Raw genomic sequence first — 15,871 nt, forward strand, 5'->3', positions numbered from 1 at the left:
ACCAGGCAGGCAAGTAGAAAGTTGGAAATAACAGGTCATTATTTGGAGATATTGAGTCTTCTTTGTTCAAAATGGTTTATTTGCCTGGTCCTCAAATAACACAGAGGTGCCTGGGATGAGCCTGAATGAAGAGTTTGACATCTTCAGTGTTAGGTTCCTTCACCTTTGTGTAGTGTATTGCCATCATCGTCAGTCGTACCAACCTCTCCTCAGACATGATGGTTGCACAGATGTGTTTTCACACGTCAGAGGACAGAGAAAGACTGTTCTGCTTCACAGGACGCCACAGGAGATACACATCCCACCAACACCAACTCCCAAATGTTAGGAAAGATGTCAGTATGTAGTAATGTCAACTCCAAGTTCTGTGGTACTTACCATTCCTTTGTCATCTGATGTTTGTGTGTCAACCAGAATCAAGTTGTAACACAGCCATTTAATTTTTTGGCACAGCTAAGATTGTAAAAACTTGTGACTTTATTAAGGATAAAAGCACAAAGCAAAATGCACCGGCCAGAAAACATATCGGCATTCATGAATTCAAACAAGCTGGTATGTTACCAGTGGAGTTGCGTGTTCGCCAACTGATATTAAACCAAATGCACAACATCTTTTATGCAAATGCTCCATCATATTTGGCCCGTCCTTTTGAGTGAACACGTAATCTCCACTCAATCGGTACAAGATTCAGTACCATGTCCTACCAAGTACCCAATGTTAAGTCTCATGGAAAATCTTCGTTTAACTATATAACTTCAATGCTGAGGAATCTGGTTCTTTTATATATTATTTTTTTTTTTTAAATAGTGTACTATTTAGGTACTTTTTAATTTTTTTTCACCTAGTCAAAAATTCATATGTTCTCTTTACATTGTTAAAAACCATTTTTTGTATCCATGCTGATTATGTACTGTATCTGTTTTTTTTTTTTTTTATAAGGACCACAATGGAAATAAGCGCTTGCGCTTTTTTGTGTAATCCTTTATTTTAATGTTACTTGTATACAATATTTGTTATTGTTATACAATCTACATTTTAATAATAAAATCAATCAATCAGTCAATCACATTGAGCGGTAGAGAAAATTTCCTTAAACCAAACTTAAAATTTTAAAAGTGCAGACTCAAACACTTTGATCTGTAGTTTTCTGAGGTACACAATGTTTTTTTTTTTCTCTTATTTTTCTGAGGGGATGTTAAAGATCATGGATAACTTTTTTTTTTTTTTTTAAAGTTTATATAGCGCCATGTCACAAAAAACCTGCCTCAAGGTCCTTCACACAAATAAGGTCTAACCTGACTAACCCCCGGAACAAGAACACAGACTCTTTAACATCATGTTATCATGCTTAAAGTTATGTTATCCATGTGGATAACATGATGTTATGTTATGATCATGTTGCCCTAACATGATCGTCAATATTCACACACAGAATTGAATTATTAATTCACATCACAGCAAAGATTCTTTTTGTCCTTCGCAGGTACCCGTTACAAAACAAGGAAACAGCGATCGGCTAGGTGCCTGTTTTATGTTCTTTATATTTACTTTCCATGACTTTTTCTTCTGTTTTAAAATTATGTTACCTTAACGCTACCGACCTCGATGAATGGTCAATCTATTCTAAATTCTCGTCTGTTACCCCGTCTGTTCTCGTCTGCCTAAAAACTGCTAAGCTAATAACGCTTAGCGGTAGCTTCCCGATTAGCAACAGCAGCAGTAAATATAAAAACAACAACAAAAAACAAACAAACAAAAAAAACAGGTTTTTATTTTTTTAAAAATGGTACAGAACATTTTTCGGAGCGGTTTTCTGGTTCGGGTCTCTCACACAGTGCTGACTTTTCTCATAACTCTGGTCCTCTTCCTACATAACACAGGTAAGTCCGCCTGCAAATGATTTATTTAATGGGTGACTTTACAGAGTGGCACATAAATAGCAAAAATAACTGTGAAAATTTTATCGCAACCCAAATAGACAAGTTATAAAGCCACTGTTACTTTTTCAAAACTGGTCCACTGTCCAATTAGCCTGCTTAAGGAGCTGATAGTAATAAAGCAGCCTGCAGAAAACAGTGGGATTATCATTCAAACCATCGAATAAACCAACTAAAACAGACGAAGGTGGAGGCTGATGTGTTAATCAGCTACAACTGTCTTATCTATTATATGTATTACATACATATAATAGATAACAAGGGTCAAAGGATTAGGATGGTTTGGCTGAGAGCGAGAAATGAGCAGCTCTCTGTCCATAAAATATCCCATATGACCTGCGTCTCCAACAGCCTCTCCTAATCAAACTCCTACTGTTTGGCTTCTTCCACCGACCCCTGTTTTATAACTGAAGGCAGAGGTGTGAAAGGTGGGTTTCTGGTGCCTGAAAACCAGACTGCTCCAGGCAGGTGAGGCTTGTTAGCCTTTGGAGGTAGTCTGCCTAGGAGAAGGACAACTCTTATCACAAACCCAGGTAGGTAGGACCCATTAGCCTACCCAGGAGATGGACAACTCCAATTTCAACGATGTCCCGTGCCCGTGTTAAATGGCTTCCAACAGACTGGCTGTCCAGCAGGGCGCTGCAGCCTCCCGTCAGACTGGTCACCCTGGATCTTTCCTTGCAACCAGAGTCCTTGTGGGGTGGTCAAGTTAGTGGGCCGGGGTGAGCACACCCCACTCTTACTTAAAGCTTCCTTTATGCACGTTTCCGTGCAAGCTTGTATTTTCTGTATTTCAAGTCCGACAGCGATGGAGCAGCTAGCGACGGGGGCAGGCCCTGGATGTGGTTGGAAGCCCCTAGTTATCTCTCTGCACGTAGGCGGCCATGGGTAAATGGTTCTCAAAGGCTGGGATTGGAGCAGCAACCTTCCCCGGCAGGGCCCACGGTGACTGAGCAGCCCTCTTTAGGATCCACACTGCTCACCTCACATGAGGAGGGACCAATTAAAGGTGGTCCAAAAATTGCCTGCTCCTTCACCCCCTGGGTGGAAAACCGCATCCACCAGGGCATCCCACTTTGTGGTTGAAATCATAAGAAAGCCTAGAGCACCTAGCAGCTGACCAAAATACCTGGCATTCTACCTGCAATGCTGCAGCTACACACTTTGACGAGGCCTATGACGGGGCCACCAACGAGCAACGGGCCTTTCGACACCAACCCAACACTGAGCCTCCAGCCCCACCTGGTTCTGCACATTCAACCAGTCAGACAGCGGCAATTAGTACACAAGCTCTGCTTCTCATCAGGAAGTGTGTTGAGGTAAACCTTTTCCTCTGCTCTCCTCCATCCGTGCTCCTTACCACATGTAAATAATACGACTGTGTCTCTGATACATGTCTGTCCTTTCTTTGTACGAGATAATCCTCATGTCAGTCAGGGTTTGGAAATGGTCTGTGTTAAATTCTGTGTGTATGTGTGTGTTTATATGCAGATTTGCGGCGTGATGAGGATCAAGGCGAGTTTCTGGGGCCTCTTCTCTTCTTCCTGCTGGTCATGGGGTCAGTGCTGTTGTACTTGACAGTTTCACTCATGGATCCGGGCTTCGTTCTCACGGACACGGGGAAGGTGAGAGGAACTCGGATCCTGTTGACCTCTACGTGCACTAACGGCACATGTCACCATGCTGCCTGTGACGTGAACTGTACCTTTAAATCAAGTTGATTTAAACACTTAATATTGATGTACAATACAACCCCTGGCAATAATTATGGAATCACCAGCCTCGGAGGATGTTCATTCAGTTGTTTAATTTTGTAGAAAAAAAGCAGATCACAGACATGACACAAAACTAAAGTCATTTCAAATGGCAACTTTCTGGCTTTAAGAAACACTATAAGAAATCAGGAAAAAAATTATGGCAGTCAGTAACGGTTACTTTTTTAGACCAAGCAGAGGGAAAAAAAATATGGACTCACTCAATTCTGAGGAATAAATTATGGAATCACCCTGTAAATTTTCATCCCCAAAACTAACACCTGCATCAAATCAGATCTGCTCGTTAGTTTGCATCTTAAAAGGAGTGATCACACCTTGGAGAGCTGTTGCACCAAGTGGACTGACATGAATCATGGCTCCAACACGAGAGATGTCAATTGAAACAAAGGAGAGGATTATCAAACTCTTAAAAGAGGGTAAATCATCACGCAATGTTGCAAAAGATGTTGGTTGTTCACAGTCAGCTGTGTCTAAACTCTGGACCAAATACAAACAACATGGGAATGTTGTTAAAGGCAAACATACTGGTAGGCCAAAGAAGACATCAAAGCATCAAGACAGAAAACTTAAAGGAATATGTCTCAAAAATCGAAAATGCACAACAAAACAAATGAGGAACGAAATGGGAGGAAACTGGAGTCAACGTCTGTGACCGAACTGTAAGAATCCGCCCAAAAGAAATGGGATTTACATACAGAAAAGCTAAACAAAAGCCATCATTAACACCTAAACAGAAAAAAACAAGGTTACAATGGGCTAAGGAAAAGCAATCGTGGACTGTGGATGACTGGATGAAAGTCATATTCAGTGATGAATCTTGAATCTGCATTGGGCAAGGTGATGATGCTGGAACTTTTGTTTGGTGCCGTTCCAGTGAGATTTATAAAGATGACTGCCTGAAGAGAACGTAAATTTCCACAGTCATTGATGATATGGGGCTGCATGTCAGGTAAAGGCACTGGGGAGATGTCTGTCATTACATCATCAATAAATGCACAAGTTTACGTTGATATTTTGGACACTTTTCTTATCCCATCAATTGAAAGGATGTTTGGGAATGATGAAGATGATAATGCATCTTGCCATAGAGCAAAAACTGTGAAAACAATCCTTGCAAAAAGACACATAGGGTCAATGTCATGGCCTGCAAATAGTCCGGATCTTAATCCAATTGAAAATCTTTGGTGGAAGTTGAAGAAAATGGTCCATGACAAGGCTCCAACCTGCAAAGCTGATCTGGCAACAGCAATCAGAGAAAGTTGGAGCCAGATTGATGAAGAGTACTGTTTGTCACTCATTAAGTCCATGCCTCAGAGACTGCAAGCTGTTATAAAAGCCAGAGGTGGTGCAACAAAATACTAGTGATGTGTTGGAGCGTTCTTTTGTTTTTCATGATTCCATAATTTTTTCCTCAAAATTGAGTGATTCCATATTTTTTTCCCTCTGCTTGGTCTAAAAATGTAACCGTTACTGACTGCCACAATTTTTTTTTCCTGATTTCTTATAGTGTTTCTTAAAGCCAGAAAGTTGCCATTTGAAATGACTTTAGTTTTGTGTCATGTCTGTGATCTGCTTTTTTTCTACAAAATTAAACAACTGAATGAACATCCTCCGAGGCCGGTGATTCCATAATTTTTGCCAGGGGTTGTAGCTCCACACTTTCCAGAGTTCTTTTCACTTTTTTTAATAATTAATAGCGTTCTTCCTCTGACGAATACCAGTGTTTCCAACAGGTTTCGTAACGACTGGTTGATGTTTAGCCATAATGTGTGATTACAGAAGATACAGGGGTAACTTTTTTGTTTTTGCGTAAGAAGACAAGTGAGTGTGCGCGCGAGTGACATCAATCTGTGTTTGCGACACAGGTCCTCCAGTGCTCAGACGAAGAGGTGGAGTCGATGGTTCCTCGGTCGCTGACCCCTCGGCTGCGACGCTGTGGATACTGTCTGCTGCAGGTACACAGTGTGTTTTTTTGACACTTTAATTTTTGTTGAAGTTTTCTAATACAAAAGAATGGTGCCGGTTACAAGCATGTATACTGTATATATATATATAATATGCGGGACGATGGCTTAGTGGTTAGCACTGTTGCCTCACAGCTAGACAGTCATGGGTTCAATTCCCGCCTGTGGCCTTTCTGTGTGGAGTTTGCATGTTCTCCCCGTGTTTGCGTGGGATTCCTCCGGGTGCTCCGGTTTCCTCCCACATCCAAAGACATGCGGGTTAGGTGGATTGGAATCTTTAAATTGTCCGTAGGTGTGTCTGTGGGTGTGTATGTGTTTGTTTGTCTGTTTGTGGCCCTGTGACAGACTGGCGTCCTGTCCTGGGTGTACCCCGCCTCGCGCTCTATGGCTGCTGGGATAGGCTCCAGCCCCCTGCGACCCTTAATTGGACTAAGCAGTTGAAGACGTGTGTGTGTGTGTGTGTGTGTGTGTGTGTGTGTGGACATGCCTGGCACTGCAGGATTTGAGTCCCTCTCTGTGTGGTGTGTAGTCTTTGTTACTTTGGTCCCAGCTCTCTGCAGGTCATTCATCAGGTCCCTCCGTGTAGTTCTGGGATTTTTGTTCACCATTCTCATGATCATTTAGACCCCACGGGGTGAGAGCTTGCGTGGAACCCGAGATCGAGGGAGATTATGAATGGTCTTGTATGTGTTTCATTTTCTTACAATTGCTCCCACAGTTGAGTTATTCACACCAACCTGCTTGACTATTGTAGATTCACGCTTCCCAGCCTGGTGCACATCTACAATTTTCTTCCTGGTGTCCTTCGACAGCTCTTTGGTCTTGGCCATGGTTGAGTTTGGAGTGTGTTTGAGGCTGTTGATAGGTGTCTTTTATACAGATGAGTTCCAACAGATGCCACTAATACAGGTAACAGGTTGAGGACAGAAGAGCTTTTTAAAGAAGAAGTTACATGTCTGTGAGAGCCAGAAATCTTGCTTGTTTGTGGGTGACCAAATACTTATTTTCCACCATAATTTACAAATAAATTCTTTAAAAATCCTACAGTGTGATTTCATGGATTTTTTTTTTCTCTTTTTGTCTCTCATAGTTGAAGTGTACCTATGATGAAAATTACAGACCTTTCTCATCTGTCTAAGTAGGAGAACTTGCACAGTCAGGGACTGACTAAATACTTTTTTACCCCACTGTATGTAGCTGTAGTGTTCAGTTCAGCAAACAGGCAGTTGGGTCAAGTTGTAGCAACCACCATAATCAAGGAAAATCTTGGAGGTTGAGCAGCCGGGACCCCGAATTGCCAAATAAAACCAGATAATGCGAGCTGTCGATTTCTGTCTCATCATGGACTCAGAGTGGTATGTCATTAATTCCTAGTTTGGTTGCTTCCCTGATCTTCTCCCTCCAAAGATTTTCTATTGAGTTCAGGTCTGGAGACTGGCCAGACCACTCCAGGACCTTGAAATGTTTCTTACAGAGCCTTAGTTGCCCTGGCTGTGTGTTTGGGGTCATTGTCATGCTGGAAGACCCAGCCATGACCCATCTTCAATGCTCTTACTGAGGGAAGGAGGTTGCCAAAATCTTGCAATACGTGACCCCATCCATCTTCCCTTCAATACGGTGCAGTCGTCCTGTCCCCTTTGCAGAAGAGCACCCCCAGAGTATGATGTTTCCACCCCCATGCTTCACGGTTGGGATGGTTTTCTTGGGGTTGTTCTCATCCTCTAAACATGGTAAGTGGAGTTGATTCCAAAAAGCTCTATTCTGGTCTCATCTGACCACATGACCTTCTCCCATGCCTCCTCTGCATCATCTATATGGTCACTGGTGAACTTCAAATGGGCCTGGACATGTGCTGGCTTGAGCAGGGGGACCTTGCTGCCCTGCAGGATTTTAAACCATGACAGCATCATGTGTTACTAATGTAATCTTTGTGACTGTGGTCCCAGCTCTCTTCAGGTCATTGACCAGGTCCTCCTGTGTAGTTCTGAACTTTCTCAGAATCATCCTTACCCCACAAAGTGAGATCTTGCATGGAATCCCAGACCGAGGGAGATTGACAGTCATCTTGTGTTTCTTCCACTTTCTAATAAATAATCATAACAGTTGTTGTCTTCTACCAAGCTGCTTGCCTGTTGTCCTGTAGTCCATCCCAGCCTTGTGCAGGTCTACAGTTTTGTCCCTGGTGTCTTAGACAGCTCTTTGGTCTTGGCTATAGTGGACAGGTTCGAGTGTGATTGATTGAGTGTGTGAACAGGTGTCTTTTATACAGGTAACAAGTTCAAACAGGTGCAATTAATACAGATAAAGAGTGCAGAATAAGAGGGCTTCTTAAAGAAAAATTAACAGGTCTGTGTGAGCCAGAATTCTTGCTGGTTGGTAGGTGTTCAAATACTTATTCGCAGCAGTAACATACAAGTAAATTATTAAAAAATCATACATTGTGATTTTTTTTTTTTTTTAGATTATGTCTCTCACAGTGGACATGCACCTAAGATGAAAATTTCAGACCCCTCCATGATTTCTAAGTGGGAGAACTTACAAAATCACAGGGTGTTCAAATACTTATTTTCCTCACTATATATATACACCAAAATATTTGACACCAAAAGTTGTACTTGATAAAGCAGAAGCAAAGTATGGAGTCAAACCTTTGTAAAAATTTAATATGCTTTATTAATAAAACTGTTAAACGAAACAGTACATGTTCACAGATGTTTGCACTATTTAATCAGATCAGTTATTGTTTGTTGATCAGCAGAACACCGTTTGTTGACATGATTATTGACAGTATTTGATCTTTTTTGTCTGAAGAGGTTTTTAAGTTTTCACCTTTGAATTTATAACCCAAAATTATCACTGAGCTGAGGATTTGGAGCTCCCCCCAGTGGTCAGACGACAAAATGACAAATAAAATGAACGTGAGAAAAAAAATAATAAAATCAGTGTTAATATTGACAGTGGAGAAAAGACAACACTGGCTTCATGTGCATTAAATTCTAGCAATAAATTAGAATAGAATTTATTTTGGATTTTTGTGATGCTTGTTTGAATTCTTTGATTTCATTTGATCCATAAGTGTTGTTTTGGTGACCGCTTGTTGTTGTCTTTTGGCTTTGCTGCTGTACTTGTCTCACATCTTCAGTTATAGTGACCTTTGATCATTTGATCACTCTTTTATCCTCTAAAAAACAGTTTGTGGAGTCTTCTGAAGACTCCGGGTTTTATGTTTTTCCAAATTAGCATCTTTGGTTTTGGACTCTTGGTGCTAAAATCATGTGAAGGCAGTATTTTCTGACATCTGATTAATTAAATGAAGACAAAAACAATTGACAGATTTAGTCGGGTCTCTGCAGGGTCCAAGACCAGAAACCAATGAGGCTGACGCCACGCGTTCAGGTGTGATTTACAAAAAAAAAAAAAAAAAAAATCTGTCTTTTTGTCTGTGTGTTTCAAGCAGCAGCCAATGAGAGCGAAGCACTGTCAGACGTGCAAACAGTGTGTGCGTCGCTACGACCATCACTGCCCCTGGATTGAGAACTGTGTGGGTGAGAGGAACCACCGCTGGTTCCTGGTCTACCTGCTGGTACAGCTCCTCGTCCTGCTCTGGGCTCTGCACATCGCTCTGTACGTTTACGTCTGTTTCCTTGCACACATCAGAATCCATCAAATAAAAAGACAGAAACCATGACAGCGCCCACGGTTCTAACAGCAGAAATTAGTTTTGAAAAGTATAAACAGAATAAAGTCATACGTAATTGAGAACAGCAATGTCCACTCAGTGAGTACAGCTCCCTCCGTGCCTTACATTTGACACAGTCATGCAAATTTATTTTTTGTCATTCAGTGACATCATAAATGGTTCTTTTTGGTTTTCACATTTCAACAGTTCTGTCCAATGATTAAGTGATGGGCCGTGCATTTTACACAGAGAGCTTCAGCGCCATCCTGCCGTTAAACGCAGTATGACATAATGCAACATATACACAAATAAACATCATCACATATATCTGTAATCACTGTCATTACAAAAGAAATGTGAGAAAACTCACCACAGCCACATTTACTTATTCAACCACCAGCCAAGCAAAAATGTCATTAACACAAACAGAATTCAAAAGATTCCAGACAAGCTGGTGTATGTACTGTGCACCCAGAAAGTATTCACAGCACTTTTTCTACATTATGTTATAGCCTTATTCCAAAATGGAGTAAATTATTTTTTTCCCCTCAAAATTCTACTCACAACTCCCCATAATGACATAATTTCTGGCTTCAGTTAGTTAACTCGCTTTCAGATTGGATCACACTGTGGACATAACCGCATTATGGAAACTTATTCTTTAAATTTGCATTCTCACTTCTTTATTTATCGAGGCCAGTGTGCACACTCACACACACACATGCATCTAAAAGAAACTAGAATATCGTGGAAAAAGTTCAGTAAGTAAAAATTTGATGTATTCTCGACTTACTATATATAAACTAAATATTTCAAGCATTTTAGTATTTTAATTTTGATTATTACAGCCTACAGTTCCCAGAAAAAGAAGGAAAAATGATCTCAAAATAAAATATTTCATTAAGTTTACAAATGCTGTATGTGTGTGTGTGTGTGTATATGTATATATATATATATATATATATATATATATATATATAAAAACAAATAACATGAAATATTTCAATAAACATGTATCCAGAACAAAAAAACAAACAAATAAAAGCTAATATTCTGCATTTGTTTTTTGCTTTTCTGTGTTATCCATCACTGTAAAATGAAAGCTTTTGGATTTGTGCTTTTGGTCAGTTCAGGTAATTTACTTGGAGCCTGGGTTTAAAATTTGTCCATGTTACAGAATAAAACATGTTAACACTGATTGATTAGTTTGGGTTTAAAGTACTTTTTTTTGTCCATCAGGTCGGGATTTTCTCCCAGCGCCTCGTGGCAGCTGTGGCTCAGAGCGAATGGCATCCTGTTGGCGGCGCTGTGCGTCGTGACTGTCTGCTCGTTGGTGACGCTGCTGCTGCTGGGGAGTCACCTCTACCTGGTCTCCATCAACTGCACCACCTGGGAGTTCATGTCACGTCACAGGATCTCGTACTTGAAGGGCTGCGGGAACGAGGCGAACCCTTTTGACCGCGGTGTTGTGTGCAACCTTTGGGCCTTCTTCTGTATGTGCAGGACGGTAGCGTGGGAACAGGTCTACCTCACAAACCTCAAGGGAGACGGCGTCTCGCCGTCCACATCGCTGTCACTGACAGAGTCCTGTCCTTTATAGGATGATGAGGAACAATATTGTTTATATTTTTTTATTGCTGTATGTGACTTCATTATGAAGTAATTCATACCATCAATCACAAATATTTCACTCAGTCCATGCTTTGGATCATCCATCTAGGCTTTTTGTTTGTTGAGATATTCAAAAAAAAAAAAAGAGGATGTTTTCTGGACTGTTTTCCTTCACCAAACTACTCCCAAACTTTATCACTTTTAGATATTTATCCAAATAATAGTCCCACCAAGTTTGAAGGAAATCCATCCAGCTGGTTTTGAGTTATCTTTTACACACATACACTCCCCAGTGAAATCACCTGCAAATACGGGGTGAAAGATGGTAGAAATCAGAGATCTGGAAGTTTTGTATTTTTCATTTTATTTATTGACAACATTAAAACACTGATGATATGATTTTATAGATTGAGTCTGTTTTTACATAAATATGCAAACACACACACACGGTATGAAGATATTAGCAGCATAAATCTAAAGTGCTACAGCAGCAAAAATCAACGCCGGCTGTTTGACTTGAATAGCTCCGACATTCTCAGCTGAGTCAGCCAGTATTGGTGTCTTGCTCAAGGGCACTTCAGCAGGACTCCTGCACGTTACAAATAGGCCTATGAGGAGGAGACTAAACATGGCAATTTTTATTTTTTTTTCCCCTGTTCTGCTGATAAATTTATAGTGACACGTCGTTAACAGTGAAACTAAAACCAACAAATAATCACTTATCTGGAACACACTGTTTTTATTTAGTCATTATTCAACTGATTAAAAAAATCCAGACAATTTTTTTTTCTTTTTGGGGGGGGGGGGGCGGATTCACATTACTAGCTGAAGTGCCTACTGATATGAAAATTTTTAAATGTGCTATATTAGATACTCTATCTCACTTCATTCCCCCAACCCCCTCCCCTAATATCATTCCAATTTCCTTTTTTCACTTCTCATTTGTCTTCTTGTTTCCTTTTCTAACATAATAATTCAGATACAAACAAATGAGGTGTGCATGTTGTTTTTACAGCTAAACTGCAGTTTTGGATTTTAGCCGGTTTAGCACTGACGTGTTCTGATGTAGAAACACGGAAAAGACTACTAGTGCAGCAGATAACAGAATATTTACAGAGGAATCCTTCAAATCTGGAAACAAGCACCAAAGTTGGCACAAATACTCCTTAGACATTACTCTTTTGAAAAAACTGAGTATCCACTTGAATTTTCAGTAGGTGGCCAGGTAGGGGTCAGTTGAAGAATTACACAGGGGTCAAAATTTAAAAATGTTTCAATCATATTGAAACCTATACCACATTATTTGTCTGATCACAGCGATACCAAAAAGGTATAGTTTGGACTATCTATGACTGAATTCTATGGAGTTATGGGGTACCTGGCCGCCTACGGAAAATTCAAGTGGATACTCAGTTTTTTCAAAAGAGTAATGTTTGAGGAGCATGTGTTCCAATTTTGGTGCTTGTTTCCAGAAATGAACTATTGTTACAGTTATCTGCTCCACTATACAAAAGCTCTGAAAGTGTAAATACGACATTTCATACTCTGTGGCACAGCGACTAGCACTTTTACTTTTGAGCAACAAGGTCTGGAGTTCAAATCCAGCCATTCCCTCTTCTCTCTATGCACCTGGGGTTGTGTAAAAAATGTGCGGCTCCAGTAATGGTGATGTCAAACTAACATAACGAGCCAAAAGAAATGTCTTTAGTAAATAAGGTCAGAATATTATTGATTGTAACTTCCTGCTTTTCATTTTAAAACTGATGGGGTGGTTTGTTAGTTTGTTGGATTTTCTTTCACTGATCTCAAAATGACACTACATTAGTGTCAAATTCCAGAGTTCTCCTCCTGTGTTGGTTTTTATTTTTATAAACAGGACGATGTTGAATGACAGTGTCAGCTTTGAACTTTGTGGATCAACAAATTTGATACAGGTTTTTTTATTATTATTATTTAAAATGGTTATTCCTATGGCTATACGAGGTTCTCTATGGCTTCTGTTACTACATAGTAATTACAGCGTCACACATGTTCACTATGGAAACAGTCAGGAGGCTGATGTGTGAACATGCACGCGTTTGACTGGACAAATACATGGAATATTAACGTATGCAAGAAAGGCTTCCAATCAGAAAACGGGTTTCTTACTGAGGTCACGGCAGTGAGCGAAGCCTGTCACAGTGCTGCAGACTTAAAGAACCAGCAAAGGCCACTACAAAAAAAAATTTTGTAAAAATTAAAAGAACAAAAATATCTGCCTCCAGCAATCACCTCCACATTAGAAGAAGAAAAGTTCAACACCTTCTCTGCAGCACAGAGAACATTTTAAAGGTTCAGAGCAACAGATGAGGTCACCAAGCAAAAAAACAAACAAAAAAACAAATTGTGTTGGTGGTTGTTTCCTGCACCTTTCATCCATGCAAAGCGCAGAAGTCGAAGTCGGCGAAGACTTGCTGCTGCTCTGCAGAGAGGCTGAAGGGTTTGGATGGAGGCGACAGAACCGGCTGAAGGCGAGTGAACTCACTGTCGAAGTTGCTGACGTCCACCGACTCTTTGATTGACGGCAGGAAAGGTGGTTTGACGTTCTTGGCTAGTAGCGCCTCCCAATCAATAGACTGCAAAAATACAATGTTTTCCCATCATATTTTAGCAAATTACACCACATTGTTTTTTTTTTTAAGCTGACCAGAACACATTTTGCCCACACAGCTATCCAAATACTTATGGACCCCACCGTGTGGGCAAAAGGTGTTTTTCATTTAACTGCAGCCAAACATTTGAGGAATTCTGCAAACATGGGAAAAAGGCGATTAACCTCAAAGAATTTCTCTCCTTTGATTTCGTTTGCATCGCGTTCTCCGGCGCCGAGCCTCTTCAGCGGGTTCTTCTTCAGCAGCTGCAGACGGATGATCAAACTTTGTTAATGTTGCTTTTATGACAACTGAGATGCTCCTGTGCAAAAGAAGGTACTGCATTTAACAAATCAGCCTAAAGGTTGAAGGTGATCCGTGGGGCTTTTTGACGTAATGTAAAGTTTGGTTGTCTGAAACGGTTTGGAGGAGTTTTTACCTTCTGGATGATGGAGACGGCTTCTGGAGGAAGAGAGCCTGGATACTGCACGTCGTCATTCACAATGCTGTCAAAGACCTCCTCATCCTCACCAGGGAACGGTGACTAACAGCGGGCCAGTGAAACTTACATAAGTTCAATACAGTTCAAATGCAGTCAGAAAGGGTGATTATGATGTCATAAAGCTGACCTCACTTCAGTGTCTGGTGGTGTCTCTTAAAAATGAGAAAAGGAAACTGCTGCTAAAAATAAGGAATTTACTAACAATTTTGACAAATTTATTTAGCATATGAAGTGACAGCAAGGTCGATATACTGGTTAAACAATAATACTGGCTGATACGAGCCTTTCACAAACATCAGTGTCTGAGTATTTATTGCACATATTAAAACTTTCACCAAACAAACTGCAGAAATACACACCGTCTGTTGGAAATGGTGTCGCTACATAGTTTGTCCAGCACAGGGCACTCCAATGCCATTTGTCTACAATACTGTCAAGCATGGCTGGGACCCCTCCATCAACCCTTGGACACATTAGCCACAAGAGACAGAGGCAAAGCAAAGAGCTGCCAATCAACTTCAATCAGAGGGTTGTTTTACAGTGACAAGAGACACGTGGTTGCTATGCTGCCAGCTAGGCAGGGCCAAAATCAATGAGAAGTCTATTTTATGTAAATACAAAGTGATAAGACACTAATCTGAGTTATGGTGGTGTGATGTATGTTGGTTGGTTTCTGGATATATTTATAGTTATAGTTATTTAAACTTATATAGGAGCAGTAACAGGAAGGCAGATGTTGGGAATGAGAGGAACAGTAGTAGCCAAAACCAGTATTGATCAATACACTTTTGATACTCTTTGTGCTTCTTACCCTGTGTGCTGCTGGAACCTGGATTTCCGTGAGAAAGTCTTCCCAAGGGATCAATAAAGTTCTATCTAATCTAATATAGTTATTTTATAATAAAGTTCAATATAAACTGTAAAATATCAAGCCTCAATTACATTTCTTTGTCATAAGGGTTTAATATGTTAGCAGATATATTGGTATCATGAATTTGTTACTCCCTAATGTCAGTATAATATCAGCCCCCCCCCCCCCCCCCCCCAAAAAAAAAATCCATTATCAGTTGGGCTTGAAATTTTACACAAACAGACAGCCAAACAAACACTGATGATCACATGACCTCATTGGTTGAGGTGAGAAAAAGAGCGAGAGAGAACTAATAACAGAGAGGTAAAATGACCCTCTGACCTCTCCCACAAGCATTTCGTATATGAGGATGCCCATCCCCCACCAGTCCACCGCTCGGGTGTAGTCGTCGTCTGTCAGCACCTCGGGAGCCAAAAACTCTGGAGTCCCGCAGAAAGTCGATGTTCGGTCTCCGTGACCCATTCCTGACAAAATAACGACAAAACTCTGAGTTAGTAACAGTGTCATTACACACAAATCTGTGACGGTCAGGAAAAAAGTTACAGAGTAGAATGTTGAAATGTTTCACCTTCTTTACAAAGTCCAAAGTCTGTGATTTTTACAAAACCATCTGCATCCATCAGCAGGTTGTCCAACTTCAGATCTCTGCGTCAGACACAAAACTTTTTATTTATCTAAATCAGAGCAAAGGTGAAGCTCTCATCTGCAGCTTTAACGTACCGGTAAATGATTTTATTCACATGTAGGAACTCTAAACCCAGCAGGACGCACGCCGAGTAAAACCTGCACACAGCATCAGCAACACACGTGAACAAAAATCATCCTCAAAATGCAACACGTGATGAAAATTAAACACTACTCATGTGGCTAAAGAAAATTCCACATAACTGAATGCATTAAAA

General features: G+C 40.5%; 2 protein-coding genes across 5 annotated transcripts in view; one reads left to right on the plus strand and one right to left on the minus strand.

Moving 5' to 3' along the window:
- Positions 1–1,469: 1,469 nt before the first annotated feature.
- On the plus strand, positions 1,470–11,365 carry LOC117511212 (probable palmitoyltransferase ZDHHC12). Of its 2 annotated transcripts, none has more exons than XM_034171208.1 (5): positions 1,470–1,880; positions 3,429–3,562; positions 5,578–5,667; positions 9,131–9,300; positions 10,595–11,365. In XM_034171208.1, the coding sequence occupies exons 1-5, from the start codon at positions 1,784–1,786 to the stop codon at positions 10,953–10,955; spliced, it is 852 nt and encodes a 283-aa protein (XP_034027099.1). In that variant the 5' UTR covers positions 1,470–1,783; the 3' UTR covers positions 10,956–11,365. The 2 variants fall into 2 exon arrangements, with proteins under 2 accessions (XP_034027099.1, XP_034027100.1); XM_034171209.1 differs by having other exon boundaries at positions 1,472–1,880; positions 9,134–9,300.
- A 1,469-nt stretch (positions 11,366–12,834) lies between these two features.
- LOC117511210 (serine/threonine-protein kinase N2-like) overlaps positions 12,835–15,871 on the minus strand; it is a 38,092-nt gene continuing 35,055 nt past the window's right edge. For 2 of the 3 annotated variants that reach the window (XM_034171206.1, XM_034171205.1), the window contains exons 15-20: positions 15,690–15,752; positions 15,538–15,614; positions 15,291–15,433; positions 14,036–14,140; positions 13,782–13,862; positions 12,835–13,581 (exon numbers count right to left, since the gene is read on the minus strand). In XM_034171206.1, coding sequence (XP_034027097.1) covers positions 13,378–13,581; positions 13,782–13,862; positions 14,036–14,140; positions 15,291–15,433; positions 15,538–15,614; positions 15,690–15,752 — 673 coding nt within the window. In that variant the 3' untranslated portion in view covers positions 12,835–13,377. Of the gene's footprint in view, positions 13,582–13,781; positions 13,919–14,035; positions 14,141–15,290; positions 15,434–15,537; positions 15,615–15,689; positions 15,753–15,871 lie in introns of those variants that run through there. The other variant, XM_034171207.1, reaches the window with a different exon arrangement.

The sequence above is a fragment of the Thalassophryne amazonica genome, chromosome 5 (assembly GCF_902500255.1).
Source record: "Thalassophryne amazonica chromosome 5, fThaAma1.1, whole genome shotgun sequence".
NCBI classification, from domain to species: domain Eukaryota; kingdom Metazoa; phylum Chordata; class Actinopteri; order Batrachoidiformes; family Batrachoididae; genus Thalassophryne; species Thalassophryne amazonica.